Genomic DNA, 16,546 nt, shown 5'->3' on the forward strand with positions numbered 1-16,546 from the left:
CATTATTTTTTTACTTGTTGCTTAATCGGGTCAATCATAACACATACCCTTTCTTTTATGTTGATATGTATACATGTCTCATCCAACACACAAAGGCCCATGACTATATGCGTTAATTGTTGGAATCCTATTATAGCAAAAAGTTTAAAATAAAATTTAAACCAGCATCAAAATAAAGGCAACGAAAAAAGAAAACATACAACGAATCTGATTCCACCAAAGATCAATTTGAATGATTTTATCACGTCATCATTCATGAAATAAAATAGAAGAATTTATACCTTGGACAAGGGTAGTCTCCATCCTCGTTCAATACTTTCTTTGTTTTCATACGAACATAAGGCTCAGTTGTCTAAAACCTACAATCATCTAAAGGTCCGACCTCTACCAGTAGTCCACACTAGGAATTTAGAAAACCTTTATAAGCTCGAGATCCACTTTTCCAATATAGTGCTAGCTATCTGATTACGCATATCCACACCTTTTTTGGTCTTAATTTCAATTCCAATAAGAAAACTAGAAGCAAAAATTCAAAGATTAATCTTTGTTCTATTTTCTATTTATCCATGAAAAATAGATACCAAAAAAAAAAACTACTTGTGTGGCTAAGTTAGAATATTTAGGATAGGGTTTTAACGAACATTTGATTAATTGCACTTTATCCCTTTAAACTTTGTTGAACTATTCAATTTAGTTCTTTCTCGTTTTGATTTCCACATTCTATTCTCGTGTGTGACCCATTAGGCTTCCAATTATGTTGGCAACAACTATAATTCATTTCAATCAAGAAATAATTATATTTGTAGATCATGAGTCGGATCTAGCAACCCATCATGACCCTTAATTATTGAAAGAGTTAAAATATATTTTTGACAAAGCCTTTCAGTGTTTAGTATCTATGTGTAATTAGATCCTTCCATCCTATATCCCGAATAAGCCAAAAGTCATGGCACGATGTCTATCTTTGCTTATCCTTTTTAGTTATTCAACTCCTTCTATTAACCTTAACTAGTTGCCTTGGCTAAGGACTTACGATTAATACGAGTCAATAGCATATATAATATGTCCCTTCATACATGATATGAATCCTCATATCTCATATCACTTTCAATTTCTCCATGTGTCTCTCCAAAGACCATCACACACTTATTTGGACATTCTGAACCAATATGTCCAACACCAAGGCACTTGAAACACTTTATGTCACGACTCCTCTTAGATTGGGCTTTGGATTCCCTAACATTTTCCTTGTCTTTGGGAGACTTCGTTTGTGATTTACTAGAATCACCAATTTTCTTTTTTGGTCTAGTCCACTTCGTTTCCACACCTGAAGATGCATATACAGCATTGGGCGTCTTGCAAGTATTTGGCTTTGAAACTTTAGGTTTGGTTGCATCACATTCCCATTGTCTTTCCACCTTAATCACATTTTCCAAAAACACATAAAGTTGTAGTTCAAGAACATCAACTATTTCTTTACTTAATCTAGCAATGAACCTAGAAATTGTTTGTTCTCGAGGTTCTTGCAGTTTACACTGCATCAACGTCTCAAACTCATTAACATAATCCTCTACACATATACCTCATTATCCCAAGCTTTCCAATCTAATGTATAACTCCTTCCTATAATATGTAAGAACAAATCTTCATTGTATAAGTCTTTTAATGAGTCTCCAACTTCGAATCTCCCATTCACCTTCCCTTCAATGTTGGGCCTTCAAATTTTCTCACCACAAATTGGCATAATCTATGAAGTTAAAGGCAGCAGGTTGGCATTTTCTAGTTTCCAAGTAGTCTTTATACTCAAAATCTTCTCCATTCATTACACCCATTCTAAGTACTCCTTAGGAGAGCTAATTCCTTTGAATTAGGGAATCTTCAACTTCAAATTTGACTTCTATTATTGTATCCTTTGTCGTGGCTATTCAACTTCCACTACATCCTCTACACCATCCAAATTACCATCATCCTCATTTTCATCACCATCACGATCATCCCTCCTTAATGCTTATTCTTGAAGAAGTGGTTGAATTGTCATTCTTTCGAATGCTTGAGTTAATCGCCTGAGTTGCATCATCATTTTTTCTTACCTTCTTTATAGACCAATGATTTTGGCTTGCTTCATGAAAATTCCTCTCACATTGGTAGGTGGTAAATTGTTTTCCATGGGTTTAACTCGGGGAAATACACTACAACCTAAAGCTCTGATATCAATATGATGAGCCCATGTATCAAGAAATACTGAAAGAAATTATCAAAGATAATTACAATTAAAAACAAAGGAAAATGATAAAAAAACTTAGCAACCTTGGTTGATAAGAAAAAATCCGCCACAAATAAGAACTAGGCTGATTTACCACACTTTAAGAAAGAAAGAAGGTAAAGTAATAAGAATCAAGTTTACTCACTACTAAACAAAGAAAGTTGATTAGAAAAGAGTGGATAAGAATAAGAATAAGCTAATTCTAAATTTTAGAACATTCAACATCCTATTTCACTATTATGAATGGGTATTTATAAGAACTTGGGACATGCCCCCAAGCATAGGCTAAATACATGCATTAATGATTAATGTTCAAGTATAAGTATCTAAGTTCATGCATCTAACCATACATACATTCATTCATGTACTCACTTCCCCATTCATGCATGTTATGTATTTAATGAAAGCATAAACTCAAAAGTAAACTAGGAATTTTCCAAGCTCTTGCACAGCAAAAGTGAAACGAACTTGGGTTTGTCTTCTTTGGGCTTGGATTCATTGTCTTTAAGCTTCTGTAATTGGGCTGAATATTCTTGCATGAATAATGCAATATCAACTTATATTTGTTTGGCCTCAGCACGAGTTATTGGCCCAAAATTACTCACTTGAGCTTGGACAGCTACGTTTACTCTTTGATTCTCATCATAAAAGGATTTATATACAAGATAGGGCGAACATATAGTCTACAAGCAAAACTTTGAAGGTGTTTGAGAATACTTGTGATTAGCAAAGGGCTTGGGCATTTAACAATTAATTGTGGAGTTGGATGCTAGGTTGGTAATCGACTTTCGACTAACACGATTAGAACCTAGGCCACACCTGAGGCGGTGAACACCCTTAATCATTAGGTCACCACATTGGGTTCATTAAGGATAAATACTTTAATAATAAACCAACAAAATAATATCATATAAAATTATCTTTTCAAAGTGAAAAGAAATTCAAGAAAAGTTTAATGCAAAGAGCAAGGAGTGGGGGTGGTATTTGTTTACTAATATAATTAATTAAATCATGGAACATTAGAAACTTGGACTACAAGGTTTTGTTTAAAACTAGGTTTTAATTGGTGGCTCAATTTTTTATTATAAGTTATTTATGTTATTTTATATATAAAGTTATTTATGTTTGACACCGCCGTTCCAAACTTATTTTTTTTTGGAAGGAATGGTCCAAACTTTTAAGTAAAGTAATAATATAAAAGTTTATTTAATAATAATAATAAAAAGAAGACGACAGGGAGAGACAGATGGAAAGAGAGAGTTGAATGGACAAAGAATAGTTTCCTTCATCTCTCTTGCCATGTTCCTCGAATTAGGCTTTGCGTCGCTGTCTTTATTCTTATACACATAGCTGTGAGGCCGCAGTGCAGAAGAGAAGCTTTGGGTTCTTACATTAGTGTTACTTTGCAATGGGAAAAGAGAGACCAGGTGGAGAGAAGCAGAAGAGGATGGTAGTTGGGGTGGTATGCAACTTCGCTGCTGAACTCAAGCTCTTGTTAACAGCACTCCTCCTCCTTTGCACCCTCGTTACCCTCCTCCAATTTGTCCCTTCTCGCTTCACCATATCCGCCTCTGATCTCCGCTTCTGCATCTCGCCAATCGCCGCCTCCCCTTCTCCCTCCCTTTCCGACACACAATCTGATGACCTCCTCTCTAGCGGCATCCTACGGCGTGCATTCCACCCCTACGGTGCTGCCGCCTATAACTTCATCACCATGGGCACATACCGGGGCGGCCCCAACACCTTTGCCATCGTTGGCCTCGCCTCCAAGCCCCTCCATCTCTACTCCCGCCCAGCGTACCAGTGCCAGTGGCTTCCTTCCAATACTAAACAAAACAACACCAACATCACTAGTAGCCTAGCTTACAAGATTCTCCCTGACTGGGGTTATGGCCGCGTTTATACTGTGGTTGTGGTGAATTGTACCTTCTCCCATCCCGTTAACCTGGACAACTCTGGAGGGACGCTCCTTCTCCACGCCTCCACATCTGGAGGAGGTGACTCCAAATTCAACCTCACCGACACCATCCCTGCCTTGACAGAACCACCCGGTACCTTCAATCTTTCTCTCTTCACCTCCAAACCCAAGTACGATTACCTTTACTGTGGATCTTCCTTGTACGGGACTCTGAGTCCCCAGAGAGTGAGGGAGTGGATAGCCTACCATGTCAGGCTGTTCGGGGAGAGGTCTCATTTCGTTATACACGACGCTGGTGGGGTTCATGAGGAAGTGTTGGAGGTTTTAAAGCCATGGATGGAGCTTGGCTATGTGTCGCTTCAAGACATAAGGGAGCAGGAGAGATTCGATGGGTACTACCACAACCAGTTCTTGGTGGTGAACGATTGCTTGCACAGGTACAAGTTTATGGCAAAGTGGATATTCTTCTTCGATGTGGATGAGTACATCTTTGTGCCTCCCAAGACCACCCTTGGTTCTGTGCTCGATTCCCTCTCCGACTATTCTCAGATCACTATTGAGCAGATGCCTATGAGCAACAAGCTTTGCCACTCTGTTGATGCTGCTAAACGTCACAGGTATGCTTCTTTCTATTATTTGACCGATTAATTATGATCTGTCTCTAGCTGCAGAAATTTCGATTTAATGCTTATGCCTTATCCTATTTGGGAAGATTTTACATGGGGGTGATTAAAATTATAAGAAACTGGCTGGATTTCGTTAATCCAAGAAATACCAAACCTTTTTAACTACTAGCACTACTAGTATTCCTTCCTAGCATAGAAAGGGAAACATAAACTCTGCTCTGTTTGTCAATTTCACTGGCTAATAGTCTGATAATTGTAATTAATCTTGTGATGGTTAACTGATTGCAACAATTTCACAGCTGATGTTGAAAACCAAAATCACGTGCTTTCTACATGGTTGTAGTTATTTTACCCTGTAATAGTCCTGACTGTATTAGCTAGGGCAGGTGGAACTGGGGAGTTCCAAATTTGTTTTCAGAGTCATTGTTATGTACTCTTGATTAGGATTTAGGACCCTTGCTATTTGGTTCAAAGGTCACATTTGTTTTAAGGGAACATTCCAATCAGTCCTTCGATTGCTGAACTTAGGCAACAAAATTCAGAAAGGTATTGAATCTTCAATCATGTTGATGGTGGTGAGAGATTAGGCCGGCTGCTAGTATTGGCTTTAATTGTAAGATGGAAACTCTCCTCTAGTTGGGAATATATGTGAGATAAGCTTAGATTGCAACTAGTTTCTTATTTGCTGTAAATTCCTATTTCAAGACAGCTATTTTATTTAGCTGATCTCCTTGAACCGGATAGGTTTGCAACGTCTTGCAGATTGATATTCTTCAGATGGATTTATTTATTACCTTTGGTGGAAAATAACAGAGAACTAGTAAACAAATAACCTTACAATGAAAGGACTAGCAAATTAGTGAGGTATATTAATATTACAGCTAGGGGGAATATTCCAAATGCATCGTCTTGTTCTGATTTGCATGCCATGCGCAAAAGTTGACTTGTTGAAATGTATAAGGTTGAATGATAGATGGATAGGTAGTGGGGGTTGGTATGTGTGGGTTATTGACGATGTAAATGTAAACGTGCAGGAAATGGGGGTTTGAGAAGCTGGTATATAGAGATGTGAAAAGAGGAATAAGGAGGGACCGGAAGTACGCAATTCAACCACGCAACGTGTATGCAACAGGGGTTCACATGTCACAGAACCTAGGGGCAGGGGCCAAGACCACCCACAAGACGGAGGGCAGGATCAAGTATTTTCATTATCATGGAACCATTGCACAAAGACGGGAGCCATGCCGAAACCTTGTTAATTCTACCGACATCAACTTTGAAAACAACCCTTTTGTTCTGGACACTACCTTGAGGGACCTTGCTGGATCTGTGAAGAAATTTGAGCTCAAAATGATTGGCTCTAGATTATACAACACTCGCCAATAGTAACAGTACATGCTGCTTCCTACATACTATAATTAGTTAGATTGTTTCTTCTTTTACTATTTTGTGATTATCATTATCTTGGGTAGAATGTACACTTAAAGAAATATTTTTATTGGGAGGTTGGTTCATTTTTTATTTTTTATTTGTAGGATTGATTTTTCATAGTATATATAAACCCCAGACGGTATACGCTGAGCATGATAGATATGCTAACACGTCGCTTTAGATGATAAAACAGAGAAGAGTTGCATTCTTTATTTGTTTTATGTTATTCTTTATTTGATTTTACTTTCAATTAAATTAATGTAATTCAAACTGACAATATTTTGCTTTTATTTATATATATATATATTAAGAAGGAGATTCAATTAGTTAATCTTTCCATTTACTCATGTTGATTTTTTTTTTTTACATATAACAATGATTTTAACTCAAGTTATTACTCTTATGGTTGATGAACATAATTTGAGTTTCGTGTATGTTAAGGTTTAAGTAATATTACCGATCGATGTGATAGAAATCTCGGATCAATTTAAATATATATAAATACTATATTTAATTTATATTATCTATCGATGGGATAAAAATATTGAATCAATTTTAAAATTTATATATTATAATTATAATTATATTGATAAATTTATTTATTAAATTATTAAAATATTAATGGTATTAAAACTATAAAAGATGTAAAATTATTTTAGTTTATACTAGAGTTGGTAAGGTAAACTACACCCAAGGTCATTAAAATATTAATAAGTTTACATTTTGGTCATTCAATTTCAAAATGTTACAAAATGATCATTGAATTATTTAAAAGTTTTCATTTAAGTCATCGAGCTGTTAAAATTGTCGTTGCATGACTTTCTCTGTTCGCACTGCATCCACCAATCGAAAGCTCTCCACTCTCTTCTCTTTTATAGTTTAGTTTTTTTTTTCATGAAACAACTTTGAACGCTACAAATTTACGAACTAAAATCTAAACAATTTTCTTTTCCAATCTTCGAGATTGATCATCAGATTGACCTGGATCTAAGGTATGTTCTTCTATTCATTGATGAGTATTGATCGTCGAATCCTCACTTGGAGCTCACAAACCAAATTTTTTTAATAAAAAAATAACTTAACATCCTTATGACTTAAATAAAAACTTCTGAATAGTTCAATAACTTAAATGAAAACTTTCGAATAATTTAATGATTATTTTGTAACATTTTGAAGTTAAATAACTAAAATATAAATTTATTAATAATTTAGTGATATTAGGTGCAATTTACCCTGTATATTATAAATAGAAAAGAGAAAGGGAGAATAATTGTGTTGATTAGGTTAGATTAGCTGTTCCGAATGGGGATGGGGACTGTATAGTTGGGGGGGGGGGGCAGAACTGCGAAGCGCCAGTGGGCCTAGAGGTTGCAAATAGGCAAGGGGCAACGGTGGCTAGTATTGTTATTCAATTATAGCACAATTGTTTATATTGTTATTAAATTATAGCACAATCAAAATAAAAGAAAGTTGATTTTTAAAAAAGATTATGTGTTTTAAGTTTTAATTTTATTATATGAACAATTTTTTTAATTTTATATAAAAATATTCTGAAAAGATAAAAATATACTTATAATATTTACTTTAAAAAAACTAAAGATTTTTTTAGTTATTTTCTAATTAAATTGATTTTTGATTAATTTGTGATACAATTATAAATATAAATACATTTTTATTTAACGTTTAAAAAATTCTTAATTTTTATTATTAGATATAATGAAAATGTAAAATTTGATTGAAGTAGAAGACAAGAGGGTGGAGGTGATGCCAGTGGTGGTTGACTTTCATTAATGGTTAGTTTGGGTTTGATTTCGGATCTGGACAAGTCCAGAAGGGCCCATCTTGTCGATGAACAAACAAAGAAAAAGGATTTTTGGGTCGAAAGCCCAAAAAAGGCATGATCAATTATGACTTTGGATTGAAAAAGAAGTGGGCCCCACACAACATTTCTTGCCAATGAGAGGAAGGTGTTTTTTTATTGGTAGGAAGAAGAAAACAACGGAGGCGGAGGGAGGTTGCTCCATTGTCAACAACAATACATTTAATTTATTGATGTATAAAATACAAGAAGAATTGTAACTTTTAGCCCTTGAATTTGGCAAGATTCATATTGGCCCCAATTTTTTTCTATTCATTTTCACTTTTGAATTTGAAAATAGTTATTCATTTAAGCAATGATTGTGAAAAAAAAGGGGATAATGTAACTTTTAGCCCTTGAACTTGGCAAGTAAGTCCACATTAGCCCTGAACTTGACCACTTTTTTAGTCTATTTTAAACTTGACAATTAGGTCCATTTTGATTCTTGAACTAGAAATATGTGTAACACTCTAAGTTTGAAAAAAAATTAGATGATGATGTGGTATAATCTCACAATGTCATATTCAATGTTTTAATAATCAAACCGATGGATGAATAGGTTAGATCATCAGTTCTCAATTCAACCAGTTCGACTGATTCGAACATCGGACCAATAATAATTAAATAAATAATTAAGAATTCATAAAAATCTAAAAAGCTAAGTAAAACTAGCTGGTTCAACCGTTGGACCAACAATAATTAAATAAATAATTAAAAATTCATAATAATCTAAAAAGCCAAGTAAAATTGGTTTTATCTTTCTTTTTAGATTTTTAAGAATTTTTAATTATTGTTGGTCCAACGGTCGAACCGACCGAACTAGTTGAATCGAGAACTGGTGGTCTAACCTGTTCAACCATGGGTTCGGTTATTAAAACACTAAATATGACACTATGAGATTGTACCACATCATCATCTAATTCTTTTTTATTTTTCAAACTCACAATGTCACGTCATCAAGCTTTTAGATTTTTCAAGTTCAGAGATCAAAATGGACCTAGTTGTTAAGTTTAGGGGACAATATGAACTTATTTGCCAAGTTCATGTTGGAAAATCAAAATTGGAAAACACAACAAAAGATAAATTTAAGGGAAAAATTAGAGTTTTAAATTTTTCTTTTTCAAAATAAGAAATTGGTTGTGATATCTAAAGTAATAAACACTTAATCAAAATTATACATTTTTTATTCATCTAGGATGAACGCTTCAAATGAGTAATTTTCTCCTCGATTCTCAAACATGTGTCGAGTGTAGGCTTGCTTTGAATCATAAAATTTTTCACAAAATTACTAGTGGAGTAATTTCACAATTTCTCTATACTTTTGAATCAAGTTGTAAATATTAAAATATCTCTAGAAATTTTCGAAATAATTTCTTCAAAGAATTTTTCTCTACAACTTTCTCTTAAATTCAAGTGTGTGAAAAATAATGGCCCATGACTCTCTTTATATGGAGAAAGTTTAGAGAGTTCAATTATAATTAAATTTAATCACTTTAATATTAAATTAATATAATACTTATCAAGATAAATATTAGATTAAATTTAATATTAAATCTTATTAAATTGATAGAATATTTATCTATAAGATAAATATTAAATTAATTTTAATATTAAGATAATCAGTTTAATATTAAATTAATAAAATACTATCAAGATAGGTAGTCAATTAAAGTTAATATTAAATATATTAAAATAATATTATTTTTAGAATAGTTAATCTGAAATCAAATTATCTGATAGAGTTCCGGTAGGAGTGTGATTCCTCCACTACTCAACCGCCGAAGGACCACCCATCGCTCATCGGAATGTCGTCGTCAGCACCGTTGTGTCCGGTGGTGCCATCGCAAATGCGACACCCTCACAGCACCCTCAAGCCAATTCGGCTATTACCAGTTCAGTCTAGGCCTAGTGACTATTGTGTTGTCTTAATGATTAAATCTGTTCATTTAATACAATCCTATTTTATCTCATTGTCATCGTTGTGTCTTCTTAATGATTAATATGATCATTGTCAACAAATGACTGTGATAAATTGCTTGTTCTTGTGGTCACGTTCCATATTCATCAATTCACACAATGCCAATGAGAGGATATCGTTAACTGTGAATTCTATTGTTGCTAGTAAAGTCATACCATACAGAAGTTATGTACCCAACATTCCGGCTATGAGCTCGATCATCTTTAAAGCATAAGCCTTCACTTATATCAAAGTACATAAGGTACATATGCATGGTCAGTGACTAACTCATGATTTAGGTAAATCGCACCATGAACGTCACAAATGAATTCAAAATTAATTCATCTTGGGTCCAGTCCAATGTATCATTCTTCCAATGAATACATCTATGTCTCTATCCATAGAGTCAACTGCTTTCATAGTCAAGACTAGCCATCTCCCCAATTGGAATTGTAAATGACATAACAATCTTTCTATGTATTTGAATCAAATGCTCACTTTGATTCTTTTATGGGATTACAAATTCGTTTAGATTCTCTACTAAAGTAAGTTGTCGTTTTCGTAATATAAATGTTCTTATAGTTCCACTTATCATCAGTTTGAACTTAAACAATCACAGAGCTAATATTTGCTTGTCACAATTTCTCTATGTATACAAAACATGAAAGACGGAAACACAAAAGACATAATAGTGAAATGTGAAATTAACTTTATTTATTCATTTATCTTTCAAATACATAGAAAATAATTACATGTTTACTACAATATTGTCACATTTCCCAACAATCACCCACTTGCCCTAGTAAAGTAAATGTGTTATGTTTCGCATTCTCATATCCTTGATGTGTTTGTTAAAACTCCTAGTTATAAGAGTCTAAGTAAACGAATCTGTAAGGTTATATTCAGAAGCTACTTTCACCATGTCTATTATCACTTCGGCTAAACAGATATCTGGACGTGTGCAAAGCATAACATACATAAGGCTTCCAACTTCCGAAGCATATAAAATCTTACTTATATGCTCACTTTCTTACGCTGTCTTAAGATAGTCATCCAAAGAAAGATGAAAACTAGATGTAGTCAGCTGATTCCTGACCTCGCATCGGTCATTACAAACTGTTCCAGTACTTTATCGATGAATATAGCTTGTGATAGAGCTATCATTTTATTCTTTCGATCCTTAAGGATTAGAATTCTAAGAATATAACTAACTTCACCCGAAGTCTTTCAAGCTAAACTGTTGAGCTAACCATAGTTTAATTGATGATAATTCTCCTATATATCATTTTTGATAAGTAGAATATCATCGACATACAAAACGAAGAAGACCACCTTTTTGTCCTTTATACGATTATAAACACAAGGTTAATTAGTGTTTTGCTCAAACTTAAAAGTTTTAATCGTTTGATCAAATCTTTTATTCCATAAGCTAGACACCTGCTTAAGTCCATAAATAAATCTTAGCAATTTGCAAACTTTCTAGTCCTTTCTTTTGACAACATAGCCAGTGGGTTAAGCCATGTAAATGGTCTTATCAAGATAGTTATTCAAGAATGCTGTCTTGACATCCATTTGTCAGATCTCATAATTGAGAGCAACGACAATGGATAAGAGTATGCAGATAGACTTGAGCATAACTACCGAAGAGAATGTCTCATTGTAATCGATGCCTTTTTTCTGTGTATAGTCTTTCCTTACAAGTCTAGCTTTATGTGTTTCCATTTTTCCTTCTGCATTTCTCTTCTTCTTGTAGATCCACTTACACCCTATGGGTTTAATCCCAACTGATAAGTCTACAAGTTCCCACACCGTATTAGATTCTATAGAATCTATCTTGACATCCTTAGCCTGTTTCCAAAGCTTGGAATCAACGTCCTGTATAGCTTCCTCGTAAGTGAATGGATCATCATCCTCATTATTGACTTTCGTATTATAAATACTACCATCATAGACGAAGAAGTCTGGTTTCTTAGAAACTCTCCACTACGACGGATTCCTCTATGTTGTTGATCATTTGTAGGTCTAAACTTGGTGATTATTCTACAACTCCCGAAAGTTCCTCGAGTACCACTTTACTTCGAAACTTAAAATTATTCATGTAGTTTTCCTCAATGAAAATATCATGAGTAGAAATTTTAATCGTATTATCTTTTGGATTGTAGAATAATTCATCATTTGTGCCTTTCGAATATCCTACAAACATTCACAATTCTGCCCGTGTATCCAATTTTTTTGCATCCTTATCCAGAACGTGTGTTGGACAACCCCATATTCTAAAGTAATTTAGAGCGGGTTTCTTTCCATGCCACAGTTAAGGCTTCTTACAAACAGACTTGGTTGGCATATCATTCAGAATATAACAAGTTGTTTGTATCACATATTCTCAAAAGGAAGTAGGGAGTTATGAATAGCTTAACATTGAACGAATCATGTCAAGCAATGTTTTGTTCCTTCTCTTAGCTATGCCATTCTGCTGCAGAGTGTCCAGTATAGTCAATTAGGATAAAATCTCATTCTCTATGTGGTATCCTAAGAACTCATCGGACAAGTATTTCCCACCTCAGCCAAATCAAAGATTATTTATGGATAAACCTAATTGTTTTTCCACTTTCGCACGAAACTCTCAAAATTTATCAAAGGTTGCACTTTTGCAGTGCATTAGATACACATATTCATATCGAGAATAGTCATCAATGAAAGTTATGTAATAATTGTAACTGTAACAGCACGTTTTTAGTAAAATCAGAATAGTGGTTTCGGGACCACAAATCCGAAGTCAAAAAATTTAGTTTGATATTATTTTATGGTCTACAGTATGATAGAAATATCGTATAAAAATTTCGTTAAGAAATTTTATCGTTTACATGCCTAATTTGATAAAAAAGGACTAAATTGAATAAAGTACAAATGTTGTGTTCTAAAAGCTAAAAGTATTAAATAGCTATATAATTTTAATTTAGAGGTTCTTATATATTAAATAGCTCTTTAAAGTGTTTAGTGGTTAAACATGAGTAGTCATCATTGGAAATTGAATAAAATATTAAGGTTAATTTTGGAAATTAGTGATTAAAGTTATGATAAATAAAATAAAATAATCTATTCTCATCATCATCCACCAAAAATTAAAAAAAAAAAGAAAGAAACCTAGCCATGGAAGCTTGAATTTGGACAAGCTTATTTTACTCAATTAGGTATGTATTTTTATCCCCTTTTTTATGATTCCTATATTTTTGAGATCGTAGTAGTTTAATCTAGCTAGTTCGGGATTAATTTGAAAAATTATTAAAGTATTAGTATTTTTCCATTGATGAATATGTTTGAATTTGACGTTTGATGATAGAAAATGAATGGTTGTTGTTAGATAAACAAATTTTGTAAAGAGAATTTTGATGAAATTATCAATTAGGGATTAAATTGAAAAAGATGATAAATTTATGGTAAAATTTGTGAATTTTTTGAAATATATGGGCTGCTATTAATATGTATAAAAATCGGCTAGGCTTGAGTAAGAATTAAATTGTATTAATTTCATTGTTCGAGCCTAGAGACTAAATTACGAAGGAATTAAAAGTGAAGGGTAAAATGGTAATTTTACCAAAATTTCATGTTGGATTAAATTGAATGAGAATTATATTGAAATGAGTTAAATTTATTCGTATAGATCTTGTCAGACCTCGTACAAATTTAGATTGAGACAAAGAGAAAATATCTGATTAGTCGCCTTCGTATCTACGTACACTTGTTGATGTAAGCTCGTGTAATTAAATTGTACATTTATATGTTTTAAATTGAATTATTTGTTTGTGAATTGTATAATTTCCATGAATAAATACCGGTTGTATATTCGATAATTACCGAGCCCTATTTGAAACTTAGGAATCCGTAGGATACAAATGACATGTCATTAGGGTCACCGATTTCAGCTCTTATGAGCTTCCTGATCCTTAGCTCGCAATGGCTTCCCATTATTCAGCTCACACGAGCTTTCCGTTATCCAGCTCAAATGAGCTTCTCGTTTACAGCTCGTATGAGCATACATGTACATGAATTGACGGATTACAGTTAAGTACACTTCATGTGTACTACCCGTGTATCCAACGATATTCTAAATGCTTCAACAGACATAATTCTGTTATGAGATTATATGAGTTCGATATGAACTATTACTAGTATTTACATGGAATACATGAAATATGATTATTTGATGAATTCAACCATGTGTGTTGAATTTTATATGTGATTTTCATGGCTAATATGTTGGTGATCATGTAAGCTTTTGGCCAAATTGGTTGAAATATGCTTTGTTTACTTACCTATTTTATAGATATATGGTAAGTTAAATTCTATGTTATACGAACTTATTAAGTTTAAATACTTACTCTGTGTTATTTTCCATGTTTTATAGTAATTCGGAAGCTCGTACGAGTTGGAAGCTGGTCGGAGCTATTTCACACTATCCATCGGTCTTTTTATGTACTTTCAGTAAATTAATTCTGGTTATAATAACATGTATAGGTTATTTTGGCCAATGATGGCATATAAATGTTTTGTTGAGATTAACCATGTATATGGCTTGTTTTTGGCATGTTTTGATGTGTGACCTTATCATGTTTGATGTGTGATTGATATGATAGAATGAAAGAAAGTAAAATGTGCACATTAAAAACATGAAATATTTCAAAACATGAAGTTATATTGATTGTATGTACCAGAATAAAATATGCAGACTTCGTCAAACAATCGACAATAACCCAAATGACATCTTTCTATTCCGGAGATAGAGGTAACCCCAATACAAAATCTATAGTAACTCTATCCCATTTCCACTCTAGTATCATTATTGGCTATAACAGTACTGAAGGTACCTGATGTTCAGCTTTAACTTGTTGACATATCAAACATATAGATACAAAATCAGAAATATCACGTTTCATTCCCAGCCACCAGTACATCTGTTTCAAATTATTGTACATTTTATTACTCCCCGGATGAACAGACAAGCTACCACTATGAGCTTCATGCAAAATTTTCTGTATAAGCTCTGGATTCTTCGGTACACAAACTCTACCTCTGAATAACAAATAATCATCGGGTTCTAACTGAAATTCTGAATCAAAAGTTGACTCACACTGTACCCGTTTAGCTAATATCTCATTATCACATTTTTGAGCTTCGCAGATCTGTTGTAAAAACGTTGGTTTAGCTTTTAACTCGGCTAAAATCAAGCCATCATCAGATAGTGACAGTCGGGTATTCATCGCTCACAAAGCAAACAAAGATTTTATACTCAAAGCATCAGCAACTACATTTGCTTTTCCTAGATGGTAATCAATAACTAACTCATAATATTTCAATAGTTCGAGCCATCTACGTTGTCTCAGATTCAAATATTTTTGTGACATAAGATACTTTAAACTCTTTTGATCGGTAAATATATGACATTTTTCACCGAACAAATGGTGTCGTCAAATTTTCAATACAAATACAATAGTTGCCAACTCTAAGTCATGTGTCAGATAGTTCTTTTCGTATAGCTTTAATTGTCTAGAAACATAAGTTATTACTTTACCTTCTTACATCAAAACACAACCTAAACTGTTCAATGATGCGTCACTTAAAAATCACAAATTCCTTACTTGATTCAGGCTAAACCAGAACTGGTGTTTCGGTCAACAGGGATTTCAACTGGTTAAAACTTTGTTGACATTTATCAGACCATTCAAATTTCACATCTTTTTGTAATAGTCGTGTCACCAGTGTAGCTATCATCAAAAACCCTTTTACATATCTCTGGTAATAACCAACTAATCCCAGAAAACTTCTGACTTCAGATACGTTTCTCGGTGGTTTCCAGTTAACAATCGCTAAAATTTTATTCGGATAAACTCTGACGACTTCAGCCGATACCGTGTGTCCCAGAAAACCAACTTCCCGAAGCCTAAACTCACATTTGCTAAATTTAGCAAACAATTGTTTATCTCACGAAGTTTGCAGAACAATTCTCAGATGCTCAGCATGTTCAGTCTCATTTCGAGAATATATCAGAATATCTTCAAGAAATATCACAACAAATCTATCTAAATATGGTCTGAAAATTCTATTCATCAAATCCATAAATATTGTAGGTGCGTTAGTTAAACCAAATGGCGTCACAAGAAATTCATAATGTCCGTACCTGGTTCTAAATGTTGTTTTCGGTACATCTGAATCTTTCACTCATAACTGGTAATAGCCAGAACTAAAATTAATATTCAAGAACACTGTGGCACCTTTCAACTGATCAAACAAAGCATCAATGCGAGGCAGTGGATATTTATTATTGATTGTAACTTTGTTGAGCTGACAGTAGTCAATGCATAATCTCATCGATCTGTCATTTTTCTTAACAAATAGAACCGGTGCATCCCAAGGTGAAAAACTAGGTTGAGCAAAACCCCTATCAGTCAACTCTTACAACTGTGCTTTCAACTCTTTTAACTCAGTAAGAGCCATT

At 33.6% G+C, this 16,546-nt stretch overlaps 1 protein-coding gene across 1 annotated transcript; it reads left to right on the forward strand.

The window, feature by feature from the left end:
• The first annotated feature begins 3,491 nt into the window (after positions 1–3,491).
• Positions 3,492–6,450, forward strand: LOC105763099 (hypothetical protein). The gene is made up of 2 exons (XM_012581178.2): positions 3,492–4,798; positions 5,842–6,450. Exons 1-2 carry the CDS (start codon positions 3,672–3,674, stop codon positions 6,191–6,193), a joined length of 1,479 nt encoding a protein of 492 aa, XP_012436632.1. The 5' UTR covers positions 3,492–3,671; the 3' UTR covers positions 6,194–6,450.
• The last annotated feature ends 10,096 nt before the right edge of the window (positions 6,451–16,546 follow it).

Source organism: Gossypium raimondii, chromosome 12 (genome assembly GCF_025698545.1).
Source record: "Gossypium raimondii isolate GPD5lz chromosome 12, ASM2569854v1, whole genome shotgun sequence".
NCBI classification, from domain to species: domain Eukaryota; kingdom Viridiplantae; phylum Streptophyta; class Magnoliopsida; order Malvales; family Malvaceae; genus Gossypium; species Gossypium raimondii.